The sequence below is a fragment of the Neurospora hispaniola genome, assembly GCF_033458365.1.
Source record: "Neurospora hispaniola strain FGSC 10403 chromosome Unknown B0T23scaffold_2, whole genome shotgun sequence".
In the NCBI taxonomy this organism is placed as follows: Eukaryota; Fungi; Ascomycota; class Sordariomycetes; order Sordariales; family Sordariaceae; genus Neurospora; species Neurospora hispaniola.
This window is the reverse complement of record NW_026944407.1, coordinates 4,827,813-4,847,870: the sequence shown is the minus strand read 5'-3', so window position 1 is coordinate 4,847,870 and position 20,058 is coordinate 4,827,813. Positions and strand designations below refer to the sequence as shown.

The following is a 20,058-nucleotide window of genomic DNA, read 5'->3' as shown; positions in this document are numbered from 1 at the left end:
CCTCTAGTGTAGAGGTAGGGACAGGAGTGAATGGGGAACTGAAGGGAAGTACCACCAACACGTGACACCACCTCTGCTGCCTTGAGGTTGAAGACGGGATTCCCTTTGGATTGCAGCTTCACTTTGGCCGGGCAACCTACACTAGAGGTAGCATCTACGTCACGTCACTGGGCTGGCACTCACGTAGGTTCAGTCCACCTAGTTACTACCTCTATCACAGAGGTAGAGGTATAATCGCAGACGGGCCCGGACCAGGTAATGGCTCTCGTCGCTTCCATTCCATCAGCATCTCTACACTACCTACCTTACCTCTATGCGAGTGCTTGCACTCACTCCCAAGCCTGATACTCCCACACAAAGTAGTACATACGAGCCCAGCCCGCTCCCTGTTTGACCACCAACCCAAACAGCAGCTGGGCAGCCCTGCCAGATAGGTGTGCCACGCAGCGAACGACGGCGGAATCATAAAATAGGTAGGCCGAAAGGAGACACCACGTTGCTTCTTGAAGGAAAACTCTGATAGTGATAACCCTCTGTCGTGGCAGTCACAAACACGACCATCAGCCCCTTCCCCCTGGTGGTGGTATTGAACAGCCCTATTTTCATCCCGCCAACCTGGAATCATACACGCAACGGATGGATGCCATGATTGAAGCGATTGGACCTTGGTTGCCGCTCTCTAGACTGTTCCATGAATTCCTATCCATCCGTCTCTATGGCATAAAGTGCCCGGCATATCTCGATCATGCGCTTAGTTCTCTCCACGGCTACAACTCTTTACTGCTGTAAACAAACCAATCGCTCGGATTCCACCTGTCCAGCCCCTATGTCCTTAAACAAGACCCTGTCTCGCCTGGCCAAACGGGGTCGGTCTCACGGTCTACGACTCTTGTTTTGGCATCATCTCTACAAGTTCAAGAGATCTTTCTGCTCACACCCATCACGCTGAAGCCATCTAGAGACCATCCGGGTCTCGCCCTACATTTTGTCGCCCTCCAGATGTAACCGTTCCCATAGCATCAGCTGAGCTTCATCCCTCTCGCCGTAAGGTCGCTGTCCAGACCTCGATGGACAGGGATGGGCCCGCAATTCTGATTGAGAGGATGGAGTCCACCCAGGGTCCCTTGTCTGACCTTGCTCAATCGCAAGGCCCTTCACGAATGCCAGGAACACGATGATCTCCGGCTCCATGGAGTTTGGCAAAATCCATGCCGTGGTAGTTGGTACAATACTATGATGCAAGAAGGCTGGAGGGGCAAGCCGCCCATGGAGACACTCTGAATGATAGAGAATTCGGGCTGGAACGGCTGGAGGGTTCAATGGGACTCTAAGTTGGGTTTGGGTTGTGCAAACCCACAGAGCCGCCCGCTTGCGCCAACCAAGATCTCACTGCCGAGTGTGTTCACAGCAGGTGGGTGGCGTTCAGGTTGCAAAGTTGCCCTGCTTCTTGCGTGCTTGCAATCAAAGTCACAACATCAATGAATGAGACAAGTTGAATCAGGGGAGTTGTTGCCCTGGGCCGTTTGTTGACAAGACTAGGTACTTGGTCTAAGACACACGACGGAGTTTCGTTTGTGGTTGTCTGTCACTCCAGGGCATTGATTGACTCCAGATCATGATTGCTTTCGGACCCCCTCTCAGCCCCTGATGCGTCATTCGTTACCTCCCAGCAAGACAGCTGAAAGTGGGAAGAGGGGTGAGCTTTGGCGGGGCAGTGGGGTTGAGCGTGCCATGGAAGCTTGCGCAAAGAACACTGTCGTCGCAACAAACTGCTGCCTCAGGCGTGAACTTTGTCTGATCCAACCCGATTGCAGTAAAGCTGCCAACTGTCAGCAACTGCCAAAGCCGAGCCGTCAGCGGACAGGCGGAGCAAGTCGGTGCCAGAAGCCACGAGCCTTGAGCCTTGTCCCGGTAAAGGTACGTAACCCCCAACCCGCGACGACATTCGCTGGAGAACAGAACCGAGCTTCGACGTCCATGCGGACCCGAGAAGCTCCATCCCCGTCCCCGAACTCCAGTCTCCAGTTTTCATCAGGTCATCCCAAGCAAGTGTACGCAATTGGATCACCATCGCCTACACAACGTAATCGCATTGACAACTAACTCGACGATTCAATAGAAAAAGGTAGCTTACACCAACTTCCGCGACTGTCCAACTGTTGTAATACATCTTCTCCCATACATACACTCAACTCTTTTGAATTAAATCATCCATCAAATCTGTCTTCTTGCACGCCAACCTAAGAAAAGAGACCCCATCCGCTAAAGCTTAACCCACGTCACTCTAGTCCAACCAAACCACCAAACCAACCATCAAGATGCTTCGCACCACCGTCTCCAAGCTCGCTCGCCCTACCGTTTCCAGGGCCTTTGCGACCACCTCCCGCGCTCTCGCCGGTGAGACCGGTGCTCCCCCCAAGACCGGCGGCCCAGGGTGAGTTTTTGTTCCGCCGCGTTCCTCGCACGCGCACGTGGATACGCGGCGACTCAAACTAGTTCAAACCCGCTGACATCATACCCTCCCATTCCAGTGACGCTTTCCAGCGCCGCGAGAAGGCCAACGAGGATTTCGCTATCCGCCAGCGCGAGAAGGAGAAGCTCCTCGAGCTCAAGAAGAAGCTCGCCGAGCAGCAGAAGCACCTCAAGACTCTTTCTGATCACATGTAAGAACGACCCATCAGCCAGCCAACAGCCACCACCGGCGCATAGTCGTCACAAACACACCAGGCCGGGCGCGCATCATATGGGTCGTAGTCAGCTGCGCACACCATCATCAGAGGAAGCCGGGCCTCGGTTCTCCTTGACAGATAAAAGGAAGTCCTAAAAAAGCAGTTACTAACAAGTCGATAAACAGTGACGAGATCACCAGGGAGCAGGGCGGCGAGCGCAACTAAACGAACAACAAGCAACAATAACAACGCATATTCATTTATTTTTTTTCTTCCTCTGCTTATTATCATTCCACCCGCGACGTCCCATCGCTACACATGCCACTACGCCTACGCAGTATGAATGCAATGAAATGAGAAAAGCCATGGATTGGGGGGGTTAGGAAAGGATGGGACTTGGGGATACGGGGACGGCGCGCCGAGGATGAATGTCATCTTACACATATCTCAAACTTACCCCTTGTAGCAATATAGCGAGCAAAGCCATGATCGATGATCAAAAATCCACCGGGGAAGGAACCAGGAACGAAGTGTTGGTACGAATGTGATTAGTGCAAAACCGTGACGGGGCATTTGAGAGGAGTTTTTCTGCTGCAGTAAGGGCGATAAGTAGTGGGCTCATCAGCTTCGCGCACTTGGACAAAAGATTTTCACAACGCGGCTGGCAACTTTGGCGCTTTACTCAAAACATTTCTCATGGAAAGGATACTATGAAGTTACCAAAGAAAGCGAGCCAGCCTACGTAGTCCCGTAACTAGATTCTTGACCTCCTCTGACCAGGACTCCAGACTATCCATTAGGCATCCTAGTGCTACTTACATGGGAAAGCAGACAAGATAGTATTACCGAAGTAATAACAACAACTTTGAGTGCGTCTTCTAAGAATCTACTGACTCATAACCACATTTCGGGTTGCAACAATACTGCTGCTACAGTTCCCGGCCTCATCAAATTACACTCACAGTAGGGTACTTATATATATCCAGTTCGGCAGTCCGATATGATTGATTTGTATTCACTCGACATTTCCTGCGCGCCAGTGTTACATTCAAGAGAGCCTCCAAAGACAAAATGCTAAACTGCAAAAACATGTAAACTCCCATCTAGATGCAACAAAGCCTTTTTTTTTTTTTTTTTTTTTTTTTTTTTTTTTTTTTTTTTTGGTTGTAACTGTGACCATTCATTACCTTAAACCTATCTTGTTTATTATTTTATTTGCTTTGAACTAACTGCCTGCGCACCATAATCAAGCTTAGCATAGTAGCCTTTTCATCCCCTATCCTAAAGTCAGTCAGACAGACAGACAGACAGACAGACAGACCTCAGCTACGTAAATTAACATCATCGATCCCCCCATCCACAGCCATGGTACACATACAAGACCCCCCTCAAATCATAGCATGACGGCCTTTCACAAACTAACAAACTAACAAATAAACAAACCAACCAATAAACTAGGGTAAGTAGGGTACTCAAAACTAAACACACACACACACACACACACACACACACACACAAAATCGCCGCCTTCCGATGTCTTTCTCTTTCTCTTTCTCTTTCTCTTTCTCTTTCACTCATACTTCACTTTACTTTAACTTCCTAAAATACATTCGTCATCAAAGCCCATTCATTTCCCTTTCCCTTTCCCTTCCTTCACCTGTTCACACCACCGGCCCTGTACGAGCGGTAAAAGCTCTGAGCGGCATCCGACTCGTTGACGCCATGGTGGGCACCCATGCCGCTGGTAGCCTTTTGGGCAGCGGCCACCTTGGCTTGGAGGTCGGCGGCATTTTGGTCGATCCACTGAAGTTGGTGGAGGTGACCGTTGAGGACACGGACGATTTGGCTGAGCTGTTGTTTTTTTGTTTATCATGTGCGTTAGTGATTGTATAAATAAGGGGTGGGAAAAGGGGGGAAAAGAAGAAAAAAAACAGGGGGGGGGGGGGGGGGGGGAGTAAACAAAAAGGACATACCGGATCATCAGGCTTGCTCCCCTTGCTCAACGTGCCCGTCATATCATTAATCTCCTTGATCATCTTGGCCAAATCCTTGCCCATCTCATCCAGCCTATCCGTCAGCTTCTCGGCAAGCTTATACGTCCTCTCGCGCTCCTGATCGGGGCCCAAGCCGTCGCCAACACCGCCAGCAGCCTTTGACTCGCCGCCGGATCCAAGCTGCTGCTTCTTGAACAGCTCCTCCAGCTGTGCCTCGTACTGGTCCAGCCACGCCGTCAACTCGTCCTGCTGCGACTCGACGCCCGAGAGCTGGCGCTCGATCTCGTTGCTGGCCTTCTCAGCCTCGTACGTGCTGGTGTACAGCTTCTGAATCTTCTCGCCGTTCTCAACCAGGAGGCGGTCCCATTCGGCCACCTTGGCGGCTTGCGACTTGAATTCCTTCTGGTACTTGGAGAGATCGGTGGCCCAGCGAGTGATGATTTCATCCATGGTCTTGTTCTTCAACCGCGGGAGGGTAGAGGTAGGGCCGGTGGTCGTGGAGGCGAGGTTGCCGGTGGTGCTGGTGGTGCCAGCGGCGGCGGTAGTGGTGTTGTTGGTAGTGGTTTTGGAGGTGGTGGTATCCGTAGGCTTGGCTCCTCCTCCAAAGAGACTGCTGGTGGTTCCAGCAGTGGCGGTGGTGCTCCCACCGGCAGTAGTGGTGGCCGCTGTGGTAGTGGCGGGCTTGGTGGTGGCCGCACCGAAGAGGCCGCTAGTAGTAGTCGAAGACGAAGTGGCAGGCGCTGTAGTTGTGGTCGTCGAAGGCGTAGTCGATCCGAACAAGCCTCCTGAGGCTGGGGCAGTAGAGGTAGTGGTAGCATCCTTGTTAGCGCCGAACAGGCTGCCGGAAGCAGCAGTGGTGGTAGAGGTGGCAGGAGCTGAGGTAGCAGGAGTTGCGCCGAACAGACCACCCGTAGCTGGCTTTGCCGCTTCGGCCGGCTTGCTTGTGTTGGCACCAAAGAGACCGGAAGTTGCTGGTGCTGTGGTGGTTGTGGTTGACGTCGTAGCCGGGGTTGTCGAGGCTCCGCCAAACAGGCTGCCACCGCTGGCCGCAGGCTTCGCGCCAAAGAGAGTAGATCCGGAAGTGGCTGTCGTCGCGGGAGTTGTGCTGGACGCAGTCTCGGCTGGCTTGGCGCCAAAGAGACCAGAAGTGGTGCCAGAGGTAGTGGTCTCGGCTGGCTTCGCTCCGAAGAGAGATGGTGTTGTTCCCGAGGTGGGGGCAGGGGTTGTGGTCGGGGTACTCGAAGCTCCTCCTCCTCCAAAGAGGGCGCCAGAGGCAGGCTGGGTAGCACCAAAGAGAGAGGGCGCGGCCTTGGAAGCGTCAGCAGCAGGTGGTGCACCGGCTGGGGTAGTCGATCCTAGTCCAAACGAGGTCTTGGCCGGCGTCGTCTGAGAGTTGGCGCCAGCTCCGAAGAGACCACCGGTAGCCGGAGTAGTCGAAGCATTGTTTCCAAACAGACCTCCCGAAGGAGCTCCTGTTGCGGGTGTGGTGCTGGCCCCGCCACCAAACAGGTTCGAGCCACCAGCGGCGGGGGTTGTCGATGTGTTGGCAGTGGTGTTTCCAAACAAGCCTGCGCCAGGCGTCGTGCTGCCTCCTCCGGCAGTGTTGGAAGCAGAGCCGAAAAGCGAAGGTGTAGTCGAGGTGGTATTGGCTCCGAATAGTCCTCCAGGTTTCGAGGCATCTGTAGGCTTAGCGCCAAACAAACCACCGGCCGGCTGTGTCGAGCTCGCTGCTGGGGTGCCGAAGGAGGAGGCTCCGAAAAGACCACCGGATGTAGCAGTTGTTGCTGGTTGGCCCGAGGCCGCGCTGGAGCTTGGTGTACCGAAGAATGACATGATTGCGATTATGTGAGGCTGACGATATTATGTCGAGGTTTCGGGGTTGGTTGGTTGGTTGGTTGGTTGAGGCGTTGATGGTAGGGTAGTCGTCGACCAAAATCTAGAGAGTCAACAACAGCGTCCCACTTCCCAAGGCTGTTGCGGTTACCTCAACAACAACAGGGAGCGCGCGGAAACCCAAGCAACGATTCGTTGAAATGCGATGAGGAAGATCGGCGCGATCTCGGTTTTAAGTAATTGATGCAATGGTCCAGCCGTGATATCGGATCGCGAGTTTTGGATGTCGGTTCGAAATCCGTTTGGTGGAGTGGACGTGGACGTCGTTTGGGCGTGGATTGGAGAAAGCAAAGAAACTAAGTGTGGCAGCGTCACTCTGTCTCTCTGTTTGTCAAGCTTCCGTCCTTCGCGACAGGCCTGTTTTTTTTGGAGGTGCTGCAGCGCGCCTGGGCTTTTCCCCTTCTGGGGACCCGGACGCGCAACAAGGCCAAGCATTTCCCGCTTGTTGCAGTGGAGCACCACTGCACCGTGACTGCACGCAGCGAGTCAGCCCCAGTTAAAGTGGTCAGCCTCACCTCACCCCGTCTAACATTTTACTAAGTAGCAAGTGCCAAGCGTGCACGGCCAATCAATGTGTGGCTTGACGACAGTTCGACAACTGAACTGAGAACTGAACTGACCTTGAGCGATGACGGGGCGGGCCTCATACACAGTAAAAGGGAAGTGCTGTAGTACCGTACGGGCCATACCAGGGTAGCCGAGCGGGCAGTGGGAGCGAAGCAGGAAGCCCCCGCTGTTGTCTCGGAAAGCTTGGGGTGGTAGGTGGTTACCCCATGTTCTAGGCCATCGTGAGCCCATTCCTCTAGGCCATCCGGAAGCTGTTCCTTTCTCTCGTCTCTCTCCACACACATCGTCCATCGTCTGGACATTGAGATGCCACAAGTCAGCCGCAACGTCTGTGTGCATACCCAACCTTGATTCACTTCACTTTGACCTCAGGCCATCCCGCTGCTTGCAATTGACCTATCTCCTGCAGAGTATAAGAGTTGGCTTACTCCCGTCTTGTTATAGGACACTCCAGTCCTGTCCCTCAGCAGTAAACATACTGTAGCACCCCACAGCAACTACATCACTCCTCAGTCCTCACCTTGGCCCCCCGATCCCCGATCCCGATCCTCCCATATCCATATCCATATCCATATCCATATACATACACCTATCTTGCTTCCTACCTCCCATATACACCTCTGCGCTTCCTTCAGTACTCACCATAGTCGGAAATCCTCTTGTTCTTTGATCGTATTGACCGCCGCGACTACGCTTCGAGATCACAATGGCTTCGCGCAGGAACAGTCTGTCGCCTCCCGAGAGGCAGGGGACCATGGACCCGGGCGCTCATGAGCTACCTGGTAGGTTACAGCTGATGGGGAACTTGGGAGACCTCTGAACAAAGTCGGCACATGGATATCCAACTAACCATTCATTCTACGCGCCAACAGGCTCCGACACCGAAGATCACTACTCCGATGCCATCTCTTCTCCCAAAGCTCCCTCCTCGCCCATCCCGCGAACAAGAGTTGAGAGAGTAGACGACAAGCCGGCGTATGGAGAGGTCCCGGGGACAAAGGCGTATTCTATGAGGGAAGGGGACGCGAAGCCGGATGAATTTGCCATTATCCCAGACCCAGACACCAAGCTCTCGACCGAGGAGCATGACCAGCGCCGGCCGTCCACTCCAGGCGGGCGCCCCATTCCCATGACCGTAGTGGAGGAGACGCCAGATAGCACTGGTGCCGTCACCCACCATGAGATCGAAGCGAGGCACGGGGTTGACAGTCCTCCCGACGTGCTTGTCAAGGCGGATGGGCAAAAGATCGAGCATGAGAAGGGTGGTGACAATGGTACGGATGCGTAGCACTTCTTTCTAGCCACACACACACACGCGCGCGCGCGCGCGCACACACACATTCACACGCACATGCCTGTTTGTTTGTTTTTTGAGCCAGCAAATTATACAAGATCTCCTTTGTATTGACTTTACGTTTTCCTGCGTAGATACACCAATACCACCTGCATTAAAGAGTCCTGCCTCGATCCATTCTAGAGACTCGTCATCTGATCTAGACCAGCCATCCTCTGACTCGCCCTCATTGGGGCCCAGTCTTCTAGAAAAGGAGGAGGCAAAAGATGACGCGCACGACAATGTCGTACGAGACAACGCCAAGACCGACGACGAACAGGCCGATGAAGATGAAACCAAGAAGGAGGAGGAGAATGTAGAGGTCAAGACTGAGCAGGCTACAGATGGAGAGGCGGAAGACGAGAAGCACGAGGAGGAGCAGTCAAAAGACCACGATACCGAAGAAAAACTTAAAGGAGACGAGTTCGAGGATGCCAGCGAAGAGCTTGAGAAGCAAGATACAAAGGAAGAAGACACAGAGGACCACTTTGACAAGGCAGAACCCAGTCAAGAGAACGAGAAGAAGGTCGAGCCAGAAGAGGACAAGACGGACGATGCCAGCTTTGACCACAAAGAGGAGAAGCCTGTTGAAAACGATGGGGTCATCGACGACGACGGATTTGCTGAAGCAGGGGATAAAGCACCCGACGATGACGGGTTTGGTGATGACGACTTTGGGGACGATTTTGCTGAGCCAGCCCAGGCCGGCGGTGATGACTTTGGGGATGACTTTGACGACTTTGAGGAGGGAGCCGAGGCCAACAACGATGCTGACTTTGGCGACTTTGACGATGCCGGCTTTGACGACGATGACTTCCAAGAAGCCGAAGGGTTCTCAGCTCCAGCACCTGCTCCTGAGCCGCAACCACAACATCCGCAGTCCTCATTATCCTTCGTAAGTCCCCAATCCAGTTACTCCCTTTACACCCAACACACACTAACATATCCTCTAGCAAATACCCGACTTCACCCACCTTTCCGCGTCTGAGATCCTCTCCCTCACTTCCCCTTACCTCAACGCCCTCTTCCCCCCCTCCCCCGACACCGACGGCGACGACGACTCCTCCCCCATCCCCACCCTCAACGTCTCCAACGGCATCACCGACCCCATTTTCCAACACCCCCGCTCCGCCTCCCTCTGGTCACAGCTCGTCGCCCCTCCCCCACTCCAACCCCCCGACTGGATCCGCTCCCGCATCCGCCGTCTCTTCCTCGTCTCCCTCGGCGTCCCCGTCGACCTAGACGAGATCCTCCCCGCTTCCAAGCAAAAGAAACTTGTCTTGCCTTCGTTAGGCGATCCCGACGCAGCAGACGACGAACGTACAGGTCGTTCGCGACGCGCTAGCTCTGCCGCCGCCGCCTTCCGCAGTCAAAACCAAAACCAAAACCTTACCACTACTTCGAATTCAAGCCGCAACCCATCTAAACAACCACCCGTTAACAAAACCGTTGCTGCCGCCGCAGGATCAAACACAGAAGGAAGCGCCAGCCGCTCTTCCAGTTCCGCTCGGAAGGGACCACCGCCCGAACCGGTATTCGACCTAGTGGCTGCCAAGCAGCTGTGCGAGACGACGGATGAGGCGCTTTCGGGGATGACGGACAAGGAACTAAAAGAGCATGTTCAAAAATTGGAGGCGATGCAGGGGGTGGCGTCCGAGGTGTTGGTGTATTGGCAGCAGAGGACGGATGAAAAGATTGGTGATCGGGAGGCGTTTGAGGGGGTGATTGAGAATCTGGTGAAGCATGCTAGGAAGGTTAGGAAGTAAAGTACGTACGTGAGTACATAGATTTTGGGGGGGGGGGGGGGGGGGAGGTGGGTGTGTTTGGGTATATATAAGTGAGAGTGTGGGTGGTTGGTTGGTTGGGGATTAGGGAATGAAGGGGGTAAGAAAAGGATGATTGTTATATTCTTCTATTCGATGTACAGGGGGTGATTACTTAGATAGACTGAGACTTGTTATTATATCAGGTGTTGTAATTAGATAAGGAGAAGGTTTCTAGGGAGGTTAAATTTCAAAAGGGGAGAGGCAGGATTGTGGTAGGTGTGATAGACTATTAGGTCTAGAGCAGAGTGAAATAAATAGATACTTACGTACGGATACAAGTTCCTAATCTTCAACAGAGGGTCATGTTCACTCGTCTCTCTAGTCTTCATTATCTAGTTATCACCTGAATGCAGTAATGGTAAGATGGTCGTTACGTCAAAAACTCGTGACAAAATCAACGTATTCATCTTCTCTACCTTCACCACTACCTGTTAAACCCAAAGTACGTACCTATCATACCAAAACATGACTTTTTGTACAAAGAGAAAAACCCGATACACCACGGCTCATAACGCGTTCCTCTTCTTCACAAGTTCTTCTTTTCACACACAACATTCCTCTCTCTCCCATCTTCTTCAACAAATCGTATGACCAGTCTTTCTACTTGAGTGCTCCCTTTTCATCGTTTACTCTCTCCGGTCCATGTTTGTTTGGATGGATAAAAATAAGAAGACCATGTACAAATTTCACAAGGCTAGTTTTAGAAACACAGGTCCCGGTTTCCCCACGCTACGCCGTTTCCTTCCGTGTCCGCCGCCCAAGTTTCCATTCTTCTTTAATCATCCCCCAACGACTTTTTGGATATTCCATCATTAGAGCAACCAAAAATTAACAACCTTTCATTTTTCCTGCTAATCGAGCGATATAAACTTTCGATATGTGGTCGCTTAAGAGGTGGAAGGCTCGAGGGTAACACCGCTGTTTTTAAGAAAAAGAAAGATATGTTAGTGGTTGTTTCAATGACGGTATGTCATGGGGTGTGAAAAGGGGAAAAACAAAACTTACGCAGCAATGGTGGCCCAACCGATAAGACGCCAGTGCTTCTCGATACGTCTGGAAAGGGCAACCTTCTCGCCGATGCTCGTGCAGGCGGGGGAGGTGAGGATGAGCTTGGCGGCATCCTTCTTGATGGCGGAGACCTTGGCACCGGTGGAGGTGGAACCAATGTTGACCATGATGACTTCGTTCTTGGCGAGCTTGTCGACCTTGGCCTGCTTGCCGTCGGCGGTGCGGACACCGAGAAGGCGGCGGAGGAGGTAGAAGTTGACTTCGATCTCGGAGTAGATCTCGGGGAGGCGGCCCTTGAGACCGAGGACGAAACCGACCAGACGATCGGCACGGCAGAGGGTAGGGTCGATGCGGGTACCGACACCAATGAGACCACCGGGCACGGCGTACTTGAGGTCGTTGGCCTCGGAGTTGAGGGAGACGATCCTGCTGAAGATGGGAGTGCACTTGAGGTCGCCCTTCTCGTCACGGGTGACGATACCGGGACGGATCTCGATCTCGTCGCCGAGCTTGAGGACACCGTGGAGAATGGAACCACCGGCAACACCACCCTTGAGCTCGTCAATCTCGGCACCGGGCTTGTTGACGTCGAAGGAACGAATGACAATCATCTGGGGGTCCATGGAGAAATCCCTGGGAGGAACGGGGATGGTGTTGACGATGGCATCGTTGATGGCGTCAATGTTGAACTTGAGCTGGGCCGAGATGGGGATGATGGGCGACTTTCCAGCAACGGTACCACGGATGAACTTGAGGATGGACTCGTAGTGCTGCTTGGCGGCCTCCTCGCGCATGAGATCGACCTTGTTCTGGAGGATGATGATCTTGTCGAGCTTCATAATCTCGATGGCAGCCAAATGTTCGGAGGTCTGGGGCTGGGGGCAGGATTCGTTTCCGGCAATCAGGAGGAGAGCGGCGTCCATGACGGCGGCACCTGAAAGCATAGTGCTCATGAGAATATCGTGACCAGGGCAGTCGACGAAGCTGGGAGGAGAAACATGGTCAGTCATTCGTTGGCGCAAATCATGTTATGCATGACAACTTACGAGACATGGCGCAACAGACGGTAGGTGCCCTCGCAACCCTCGCGCTCGCAAGGGGGATCAACCTCCTTCTCGGACTTGTAACTCCTATAGCATGTCGGGCGAGGGCATGCTGGGTTGTCGCACTTGTAGATCTTTGCGTTGGCGTAACCGAGCTTGATTGTGATGTTGCGGATGAGCTCGTTCTTGAAACGGACCGTCTGGACGCCCGAGATGGCTTTTACTACTGTCGACTTGCCGTGGGCGACGTGGCCGATGGTGCCGATGTTGATGGTGGCCTGTCGCGCAATGATCTCGGGGGTGAGGGGGCTGAGGGTCTTGACGTCGAGGTCCTTGGGATCGGTCTGGGGAGGAAGGGGAGGTCTCTGGACGACGGGGGCGGGGGCCTTCTTGAGGGCCGACTTGCGCGGCTTGGCCTCGACCTCGTTGTCGGACTCGTGCTGGTCGACCTGAGACTCGTTGTCGGAGCCCGAGTCGGACTCGACGATATCGTTGCCGAACTTGTCGCCGTTGGTAGCCATGATTGTGGATGTGGATGGAGGTGAGGTGTGGAGGTTAGTTAGGTCGGGTCGTCAAGTCGATGGATGGATGTGTCGCGGGGCAGTAATTTTTTCGCTTTCGGTGAAGCAACTGAACCCCTCTCGCTGAGTACTGTGCAGTGGGTGGTGTATGCCTGGTAGTTGCTGTACTTTTCCAGACCCTGCTCCTTGGTGTGGGTATGTGGGTGTCTGTCCTACTGCCTGTCTCCGCAACGGGACTCGCGATATTTGTGATAGCGGGCGTTGTTGGTGGTAAAACTGGACCTGACCAAAATAGTGGGGTTACAGCGAAGGTTGGAAGAAGGCTGAGAAGAAAAAACTGCCTGCCTGGTGGATGACTCTGACGATATTTGACTTGTGTTTGGCTTGTGCTCGGTACTATTTTCTTGTGCTGCCGCTGCCAGCTGCGACCAACAAGGCGAGCCGCCTCACACATTCCGCTCTGCGAACCTGCCCTGCGTGCGCTGCGCCCAACCCTTTGCCGCTGCCCCACTAAGCACGGTTTTCGGCTTAGCGTCGCCTGCCCCACAAAGGCCGATAAGAATACGATAAGCACTCGCCTCTGGCTGCTGTGGTTACCTTAGGTATGAAGTGCAGAGCTCAGTCACATCCCGCTCATTGACTTTTGGAACCTCCATCCTATCAAGAGTTCGCTATCCTACACTTTGATCCGATTATTCATCTGTTTCGGCACAAGACTCACTCATAAATCACACGGAAACGTTGAGAACGGATACACTGTATCGATCGGCGAGTTGAAATCGGTCTCTTTCTTTGAGAACAATCGTTACTTTGCAACGGCCTCTCCCATTGAGACCGACATTCTTCGACGTACATACGAACGTTTCCGGGTCGATAAGCTGATCCATCACCCGACAACGCCGAGTCTGCTTGTTGTCGTCAACTCTGAGGAGCACCCACGACGCTGGTCATGGCCACAGTCTCAACTCTATGAAGCTTGGTTAAGGGCGTCATCAGAGTCTTACCTGCTACCAATGCCTGGCTGTGGAGCGAAAAGTTAGGACATAAGGTGTCTTCTCCTGGATTCGACCCTTTCCCATCAAGTTATTCGATATCTTCACGAAGAGTGAGGCTCATCACTCTTGGGAGAATAAGGGTTCAACTTGGGTTCAGTCTCGGGATTACAGCGCTGTGACAAGTTGAGCCAAGTGGCCCGAATGTTGTCCTCCGTGATGTCGGACTGGGGCAGGGAGTAACTGCACCAGCTGTGCAAGCGTTACTATGTTCGAGTGTTCAGGACAACACTGCTCGAGTTTATTGGGAACATGCTCGGTATACATGGAAGCTACATCGGCCACAAACACGCTTCTCTCCTGGCCCCAAAAACACGCCCAAGCCCTTGTTTCACATCCAACCCAGATGCTTGTTGGATCGGGATCGGGGAGATTCCAGGGCCAAGACCTGTTTAACAGCGCGTACAACCGTCTCTGATGGTTCGAGAAGCAGTCTAGTAGGATTCAAGCCACAACCGATTCACAGCAATGACCATTGGAGCGGGGAGAAGACTCAACCGGTTACACGAGACATATCCGCTTGACCGCTGAATGGCCGTCAGTCACGGCCATAGCCATGGTTGGAGTTTGATCATCGCTGGGTTGGGGTCAAGAAAAGCAGCATGGGAGTGTCTATTCAAGATCATTCGGGCTGAGACTGGGCAAAACGACCAAAAGGTGAATTTACAACTGGCATGGCCGAGCTACTCCTATAAATACTTTGTCAGTTCTTCTCGAGAGGCACTTGCTGAGGAAGTGTCTTCTGCAATGAGCTTGGTAATCATCGTTTCACGACATGATGTGGGCAGCACTACCTACGGCGCTCCTCACCAAGTTGGGAATTCTTGCTGAGCTCGGATTCTTCTTGTCAAGTAATAGAACCGCATCAATGGTGCCATGGGTGATGACTTGCAGCAGCCGAACAGCGTGCTTCCACCGAGCCACCGAGAGCCCAAAAGGACGGGTAGGAATGCAACGCAGAACTGGCTGCCCATCATTGCTTGATGGCAGTATCACGATGGCAATACCGAAGCTTTTAGTACACCACCTCCGACTCGGCGGGCTAAAAATACCAAACCGGTGGCAACAGCACCTACAAATTGATGTGCTAAATACTGGCACTTTCATGATACTCTGTGCTTACGAACACTTGATGGAGGGTGGGCGGTATCTCTGTGCTGACAAGTGCAGCACAAGGTAACCTCGCTTCCAGGTGTAGATACGGTTTCTCGTCAGAGTTGAGGACGGCATATAAGTTGCCAAGCTATCTATGGGCGGAAACTCGTAAGCTGAGATGTCCGAGTTCGATAATATATTGGCTGTCAAATGCAAGTCCAGAACAAGGACATCACTGTCGCGGACTTGTGACGACGGCTCTGATATTCAAGGTGTTGATCTTTGCGAGTCCAGAACACACACCCAAAACACCCAGCCTTGTATCGTTTTTCCTGAATCAAGCTCTTTGCAGAATTCGTCTTACACTCAGCAGCACTACATTCGTCCTAGCGGTGTACATGTCTTGGTACCATGCCATGTTGTCCGCTGTGCTACGGAACACCGACGTCGTCGCTGTTCCAGAGGACCCCGCTCCCAGATAGAGAAAAGCGTAAAGAACACAGAATAGCTGGAAGGTGCGACATTGACAAGTCTGAGGAAGCCGCCGGGTTGATCAAGTCCCCGCCTTCACCAGCCCTTGGCTTTCACATTGATGAACATGGTCAACTGACGATTCTGGTCGGCAAGTATAAAAGATTACTGTGTCCCCGGCGCGTGATTCCCGCGCGTTCCCGCGAAGTCATGGTCAAACATCACACTCCAGAATCTTTCTGGGTCAGCGCCCGATATTACACTAGATTGGGGGACCAAGATTTGCGTAAAAATGGAGTGTGAACAGCGTGGAGCGAGCGAGTCGCTAGTCGCGGAGAAGAGAGCGTCGAGGAGGTTTGTGTGGTACCGCTTGCCGCCCACCAATGCATGGTTGGCAGCTCTATCACAGGATTGTGCCAACTGATTGGCTACACTTGTGAAAAGCCCAAACAAACAGCCAATTAGAGGACTCGGAACACTCCAGGGTAGGCAGTTGGATGGCAGGGGACCAGCGGAGATGTACGGCAGGGGTTCTTGTGAAAAAGGCCCGCCCTCCAAGACTTCCTCAGCAACGACAACGACGACGACGACCGCTTGCCGCCCAACCACGGGCCGCCGTCTCCTAGTGCTGCTCTGAGCTTCACGCTGTCGATGATCTTGGCGGTACATCTGGACGATGTCGTTGGCCTGCCTCTTCCTGGTCGAGTCCGGTAAAAGTGCTCCCCCATCCGCCAGCCGCCCCCGGCCAATGGATCCGTGTTACCCAACCTTGCCCGTCCGAACCAGTGATATTTTCTCCTGTGACCAGGAAGGCAGAACACAGAGAGAATGAGAACTCTGGTATTGGGGGCGAGAAGACATGAGGAGAGAAGGAGGACTCATCATGAGCAGTCGGTTACTATTCGAGTTATGAGCACATTTCCGTCTTCTTGGCCATGTGTGCACACGCAGGGCCATCTACATGTTGGTGTTGACGCCGCGGGATCGTCCATGCCGTCGACAGGCTGTTGTTATTCCCCTGGTCCGTTGCTACTATATCGAGAAGAAGAAAAGTTGCAACCCCACTTCCGGTCTTACATCTTTTCTTACGGTGTTCGAGTCTTATGTGTAGACCATTTCTGCTTCTAGACTTGACTTTCTCTTCTTTTCCCGTTTCTCTCAAAGCAACACCACAGAAATCTGCAGCATCTCCAACATCCAGGAGACGCAGGGAACGAAAAAAACGGCCTGCCACTGCCCGATCACAGTTCCTCGCTTGCCGACGTACATCCGCGGCCTCCCTCTTGAGCCACGAGCGAAAAAGCAGCTAGAGGTAACCACGAAGCCAGTCTGGTGCCCACTCCTGACTCCCAGTGGGCGTCTATTTTCGACATCAGTCGCCCGACCTTATTGGCGACACTAGCCTGTCGTCCTATCAGCTTCCGTGTCTCGGGTTTGACTACACCACCCCTGTGCAAAGTATGCTTCCCTATTGCTTCCCTCCGAGGAACCACTTGCTGATCGTCTCATGCAGAGAGGCAAGACTCGCGCAACCACCCATACCCATCCACCACCAGGATACCAAATCAAGGTGTACCAGGTAGTGGCAGCGGCTATTCAAAACCACCTTCACCCCAACGGCAGCGTCTCGCTTTCCATCCTCTCCTCTACTTCGGTAGCTGGGCTCTCTCATATCTGTGTCTCCTTTCCATTATACTCTATTTCCTTTTGCTTCACTCCTGCAAAGTGTGTGCCGTCATCATCTCACAGTTTGAGGCCGTGTACCCTTTGCTGGTTTGATATCGACATCGGGGACTGGCTTCTTCGAATTATTTCTTCATACAGTAAAGCCAACTAAAACGTATACACATCTACATCGTCGACATGGCCTTCAACGACGAGAAGAAGCGGCCAGCCGCTCTCAACCTGACGCCCCAACGAACAATGTCGGCCGGCTCAGTCTCTTCTAACAACTCATCATCCACATCCTCATCACTGGCCAAGCCTCCAAGGACACCACGATTTGCCGAAGCCACCTCAGTACACTCGCCTGTCGATGGACGAACACTACCCTTTTCTGAGCAGTCGGAGGTTGCGACTGCTCAGCCTGGAGATGTGGGTTTTGGTTATATCGGGAATGGAGGAAACAGGGAATCAGTCGCCATGCCAATGACACCAAGGTCGCCCCTCAAGAGTGCGATGAAGGTTCCGGGAACACCAGGTCGGGCTCTCGCCAATCCTCTCAGCCCAACATTCAGGGAAGAGGAGGAGCTGGAGGTGAAGGAAAAGTTGACGGAGAAGGAGCAGGCCAGGGATTTGGTGAGTTTTTGCGTTCAACTTGCGACCAAGCTCTAGGGTATACTAATATATACATACAGAAAATTAAAACCCGGGTACGCATGGCCAAGTTCGCTCTCCGCGGTGTCAACTTCAGCTGCAGTCTCATCATTCTCTCCATGCTTTCGGCCTCGTTCTCCATCTTCAACGCTACCCGACATCTTCCGGCCATGAACGGCCTTCCCGCTTGGGCCGCTGGCACTAACCCTTGGCCTCAATACGTCGTTCTCGCCTGCTCCTGCGTCTCGCTCCTCATCTGCATCGGTGTCTTCATTGGTTACTGCCGTGGGGGTCATCAAAGGGCGGAGAAGGTTGGCGTGTACTACACGCTCTTTGCTGTGGGCTGGTTCATCTTCAGCATGATCATGTGGGCGGTGGCTGCCGGTATCTTCCAATTCACCAAGAACAACAGCAAGAACCAAGACATGTGGGGTTGGTCCTGCGTTGAGAACCACCGCGCGGAGCTCTTCAAGGACAAGGTCGACTACGCGCTTGTGTGCCGTCTTCAGGTAAGCTCTTCCGCTCCCCTCACTTTGTATCACGGCAACACCCGGAATGTCTTACTGACAACAAACTTTTTTTCTCGTTGAACAGAACTGGGGTCTTATCTGCATGATTATCGAAATCATTATCGAGATCATCAGTATCACGCTCTACAGCATCGTCTTCTACCGCTACTGGTCCAAGCGCAAGCTGCTCAAGACCATGAACATGCGCGACAAGGCCCGGTCCGACCTCTACCTCGCCCAGCTGCGCGTGCAATCGGCGCCCAACACGCCCGGCTTCGGCCCCAAGTCGCCCACCTTTTCGCAATACGCCCTTTCCCCCCGCTTCCCGCCCTCGCAGTACCAATCCTTTGACGACGTCGAGAAGGGCTACGGTGCCGGTCCTACCCAACAGCAGCAGCAGCAGCCATTCACCCCCGGCGGCGGCGGCGGCCAGCGTCTCATCATCCCTCAGTCGTCCTCCTTCAGCTCGCCCAAGATCGACACGGGTTTCAAGCTGCAGGCTCCTCCCTCAAAGGCTAACCCTGCCACGCCCGTCACGCCCAAGGGCGGGTTCATGACGCCCTCGTCTTCCAACGCGGTCTCGCCCGTGGATCCCATGCCTCAAATCAACCTGCCCCAGCCTCCCCCGCCGGCGGTGGTGCAGATTGCGCACGCGCCGATGGCGGATGGCGAGCAGCAGTATGAGGCGGTACCGATCCCCGGGGCTTATGCCGGTCAGGCGATCAAGAACCCCCCGCCGCCGCCTATGCAGACGAGGTTTGCTTAGGTGGTCACCGGGTTCGGATGATGGCAGTGGCAGTGGCAGTGGGTGTCAATAAGCAAGGCGATGAAAGTATATATATCCCCTTTTCTCTTCTAAAGCAATCTCTTTTTCCCTTTGTTTATAGGTTTTACTTTGTTTGTTTCAAATTGGATATACCAAAGGCGTTGGCGGGATCACAACTTTTTTTTTTTTTTTTGGAATAGCGATGGAGGATGGATGGATGGAATGACGGAAGAAAAATTGAGCGGAGCAGACAGAGTGTGTGTATAATATGAGCGGGAACTCGGGATACGTGAAAGATGAAGATGGATGGATGACAGAAGGTCAAGTTACCTTTTTTCCTCTGAGACAGATCAGACAGGAAAAGAACAAGAGAATAGAATTCTCTAAGTGTGTGAATCGAATCAAACAAACAAGTTCGTCTGACACTGAAGAGTTTCACTTGAACATGGTGGTATGCATAGCCAAGTGGTTGGTGTTTATGTTGAGAAAAAAAAAAGTACTCCCGTGTCTTGAACATCGTGATACTCACAAACGAACTTGGGTGGTAGCCAACCTCCCCAGCCACAAACCACATGGTGAAGCCATCACCAAGATTCATGTGTAGCTACATTGAGAGACAAAATCTGGGTTACTCAGCGAGGTGAATCCTGGCACGGTAGTGTATGTAATACCATAATAGTTTTCCCAGCCATTATAACAATTACAAGCGGGAGCACCCGACGCATCATCCCCGTTTCCTTCGGTGGTAGTAATAAGCTTTGATGTTCACCAAGTCCAAGGCCCGGGGGAGGGGCCCGGGGAATTGAAGCCAAATCCAAGCTCCACTCCGCTCAGGGGCGCCAGCTGTCAACCTGCCAAAGATACTCATCGATCTGAACTGCCAGTGGGCAGCAGGAACAGATCAAGATTGATGCACTTTGCGACAGCTGCCAGCCCGAGTTCATCTCATCCTGTCGGGGTCCGGTCCTCAGCGGGTGCGCTACACTGCAATGACG

The 20,058-nt window shown here is 53.1% G+C and overlaps 5 protein-coding genes across 5 annotated transcripts; 3 read left to right on the top strand and 2 right to left on the bottom strand.

The window, feature by feature from the left end:
• Positions 1–2,318: 2,318 nt before the first annotated feature.
• Positions 2,319–2,894, top strand: B0T23DRAFT_427007 (mitochondrial ATPase inhibitor, IATP-domain-containing protein; the record flags this gene model as incomplete). The annotated part of the gene is made up of 3 exons (XM_062840030.1): positions 2,319–2,434; positions 2,532–2,663; positions 2,855–2,894. 3 exons carry the CDS (start codon positions 2,319–2,321, stop codon positions 2,892–2,894), a joined length of 288 nt encoding a protein of 95 aa, XP_062696218.1.
• A 1,257-nt stretch (positions 2,895–4,151) lies between these two features.
• Positions 4,152–6,904, bottom strand: B0T23DRAFT_452099 (Nsp1-like C-terminal region-domain-containing protein). The gene is made up of 2 exons (XM_062841136.1): positions 4,643–6,904; positions 4,152–4,520 (listed from the first exon to the last, which is right to left on the bottom strand). The coding sequence occupies exons 1-2, from the start codon at positions 6,494–6,496 to the stop codon at positions 4,323–4,325; spliced, it is 2,052 nt and encodes a 683-aa protein (XP_062696217.1). The 5' UTR covers positions 6,497–6,904; the 3' UTR covers positions 4,152–4,322.
• Positions 6,905–7,829: 925 nt separating this feature from the next.
• Positions 7,830–10,222, top strand: B0T23DRAFT_310862 (uncharacterized protein; the record flags this gene model as incomplete). Its single annotated transcript, XM_062834614.1, has 4 exons — positions 7,830–7,905; positions 7,996–8,397; positions 8,552–9,351; positions 9,410–10,222. The coding sequence occupies 4 exons, from the start codon at positions 7,830–7,832 to the stop codon at positions 10,220–10,222; spliced, it is 2,091 nt and encodes a 696-aa protein (XP_062696216.1).
• Positions 10,223–10,960: 738 nt separating this feature from the next.
• Positions 10,961–12,960, bottom strand: B0T23DRAFT_97359 (eukaryotic translation initiation factor 2 gamma subunit). The gene is made up of 3 exons (XM_062842077.1): positions 12,337–12,960; positions 11,288–12,274; positions 10,961–11,200 (listed from the first exon to the last, which is right to left on the bottom strand). Exons 1-3 carry the CDS (start codon positions 12,852–12,854, stop codon positions 11,170–11,172), a joined length of 1,536 nt encoding a protein of 511 aa, XP_062696215.1. The 5' UTR covers positions 12,855–12,960; the 3' UTR covers positions 10,961–11,169.
• Positions 12,961–17,240: 4,280 nt separating this feature from the next.
• Positions 17,241–19,125, top strand: B0T23DRAFT_97305 (uncharacterized protein). Its single transcript, XM_062842076.1, has 3 exons — positions 17,241–17,770; positions 17,830–18,297; positions 18,383–19,125. The coding sequence occupies exons 1-3, from the start codon at positions 17,336–17,338 to the stop codon at positions 19,061–19,063; spliced, it is 1,584 nt and encodes a 527-aa protein (XP_062696214.1). The 5' UTR covers positions 17,241–17,335; the 3' UTR covers positions 19,064–19,125.
• The last annotated feature ends 933 nt before the right edge of the window (positions 19,126–20,058 follow it).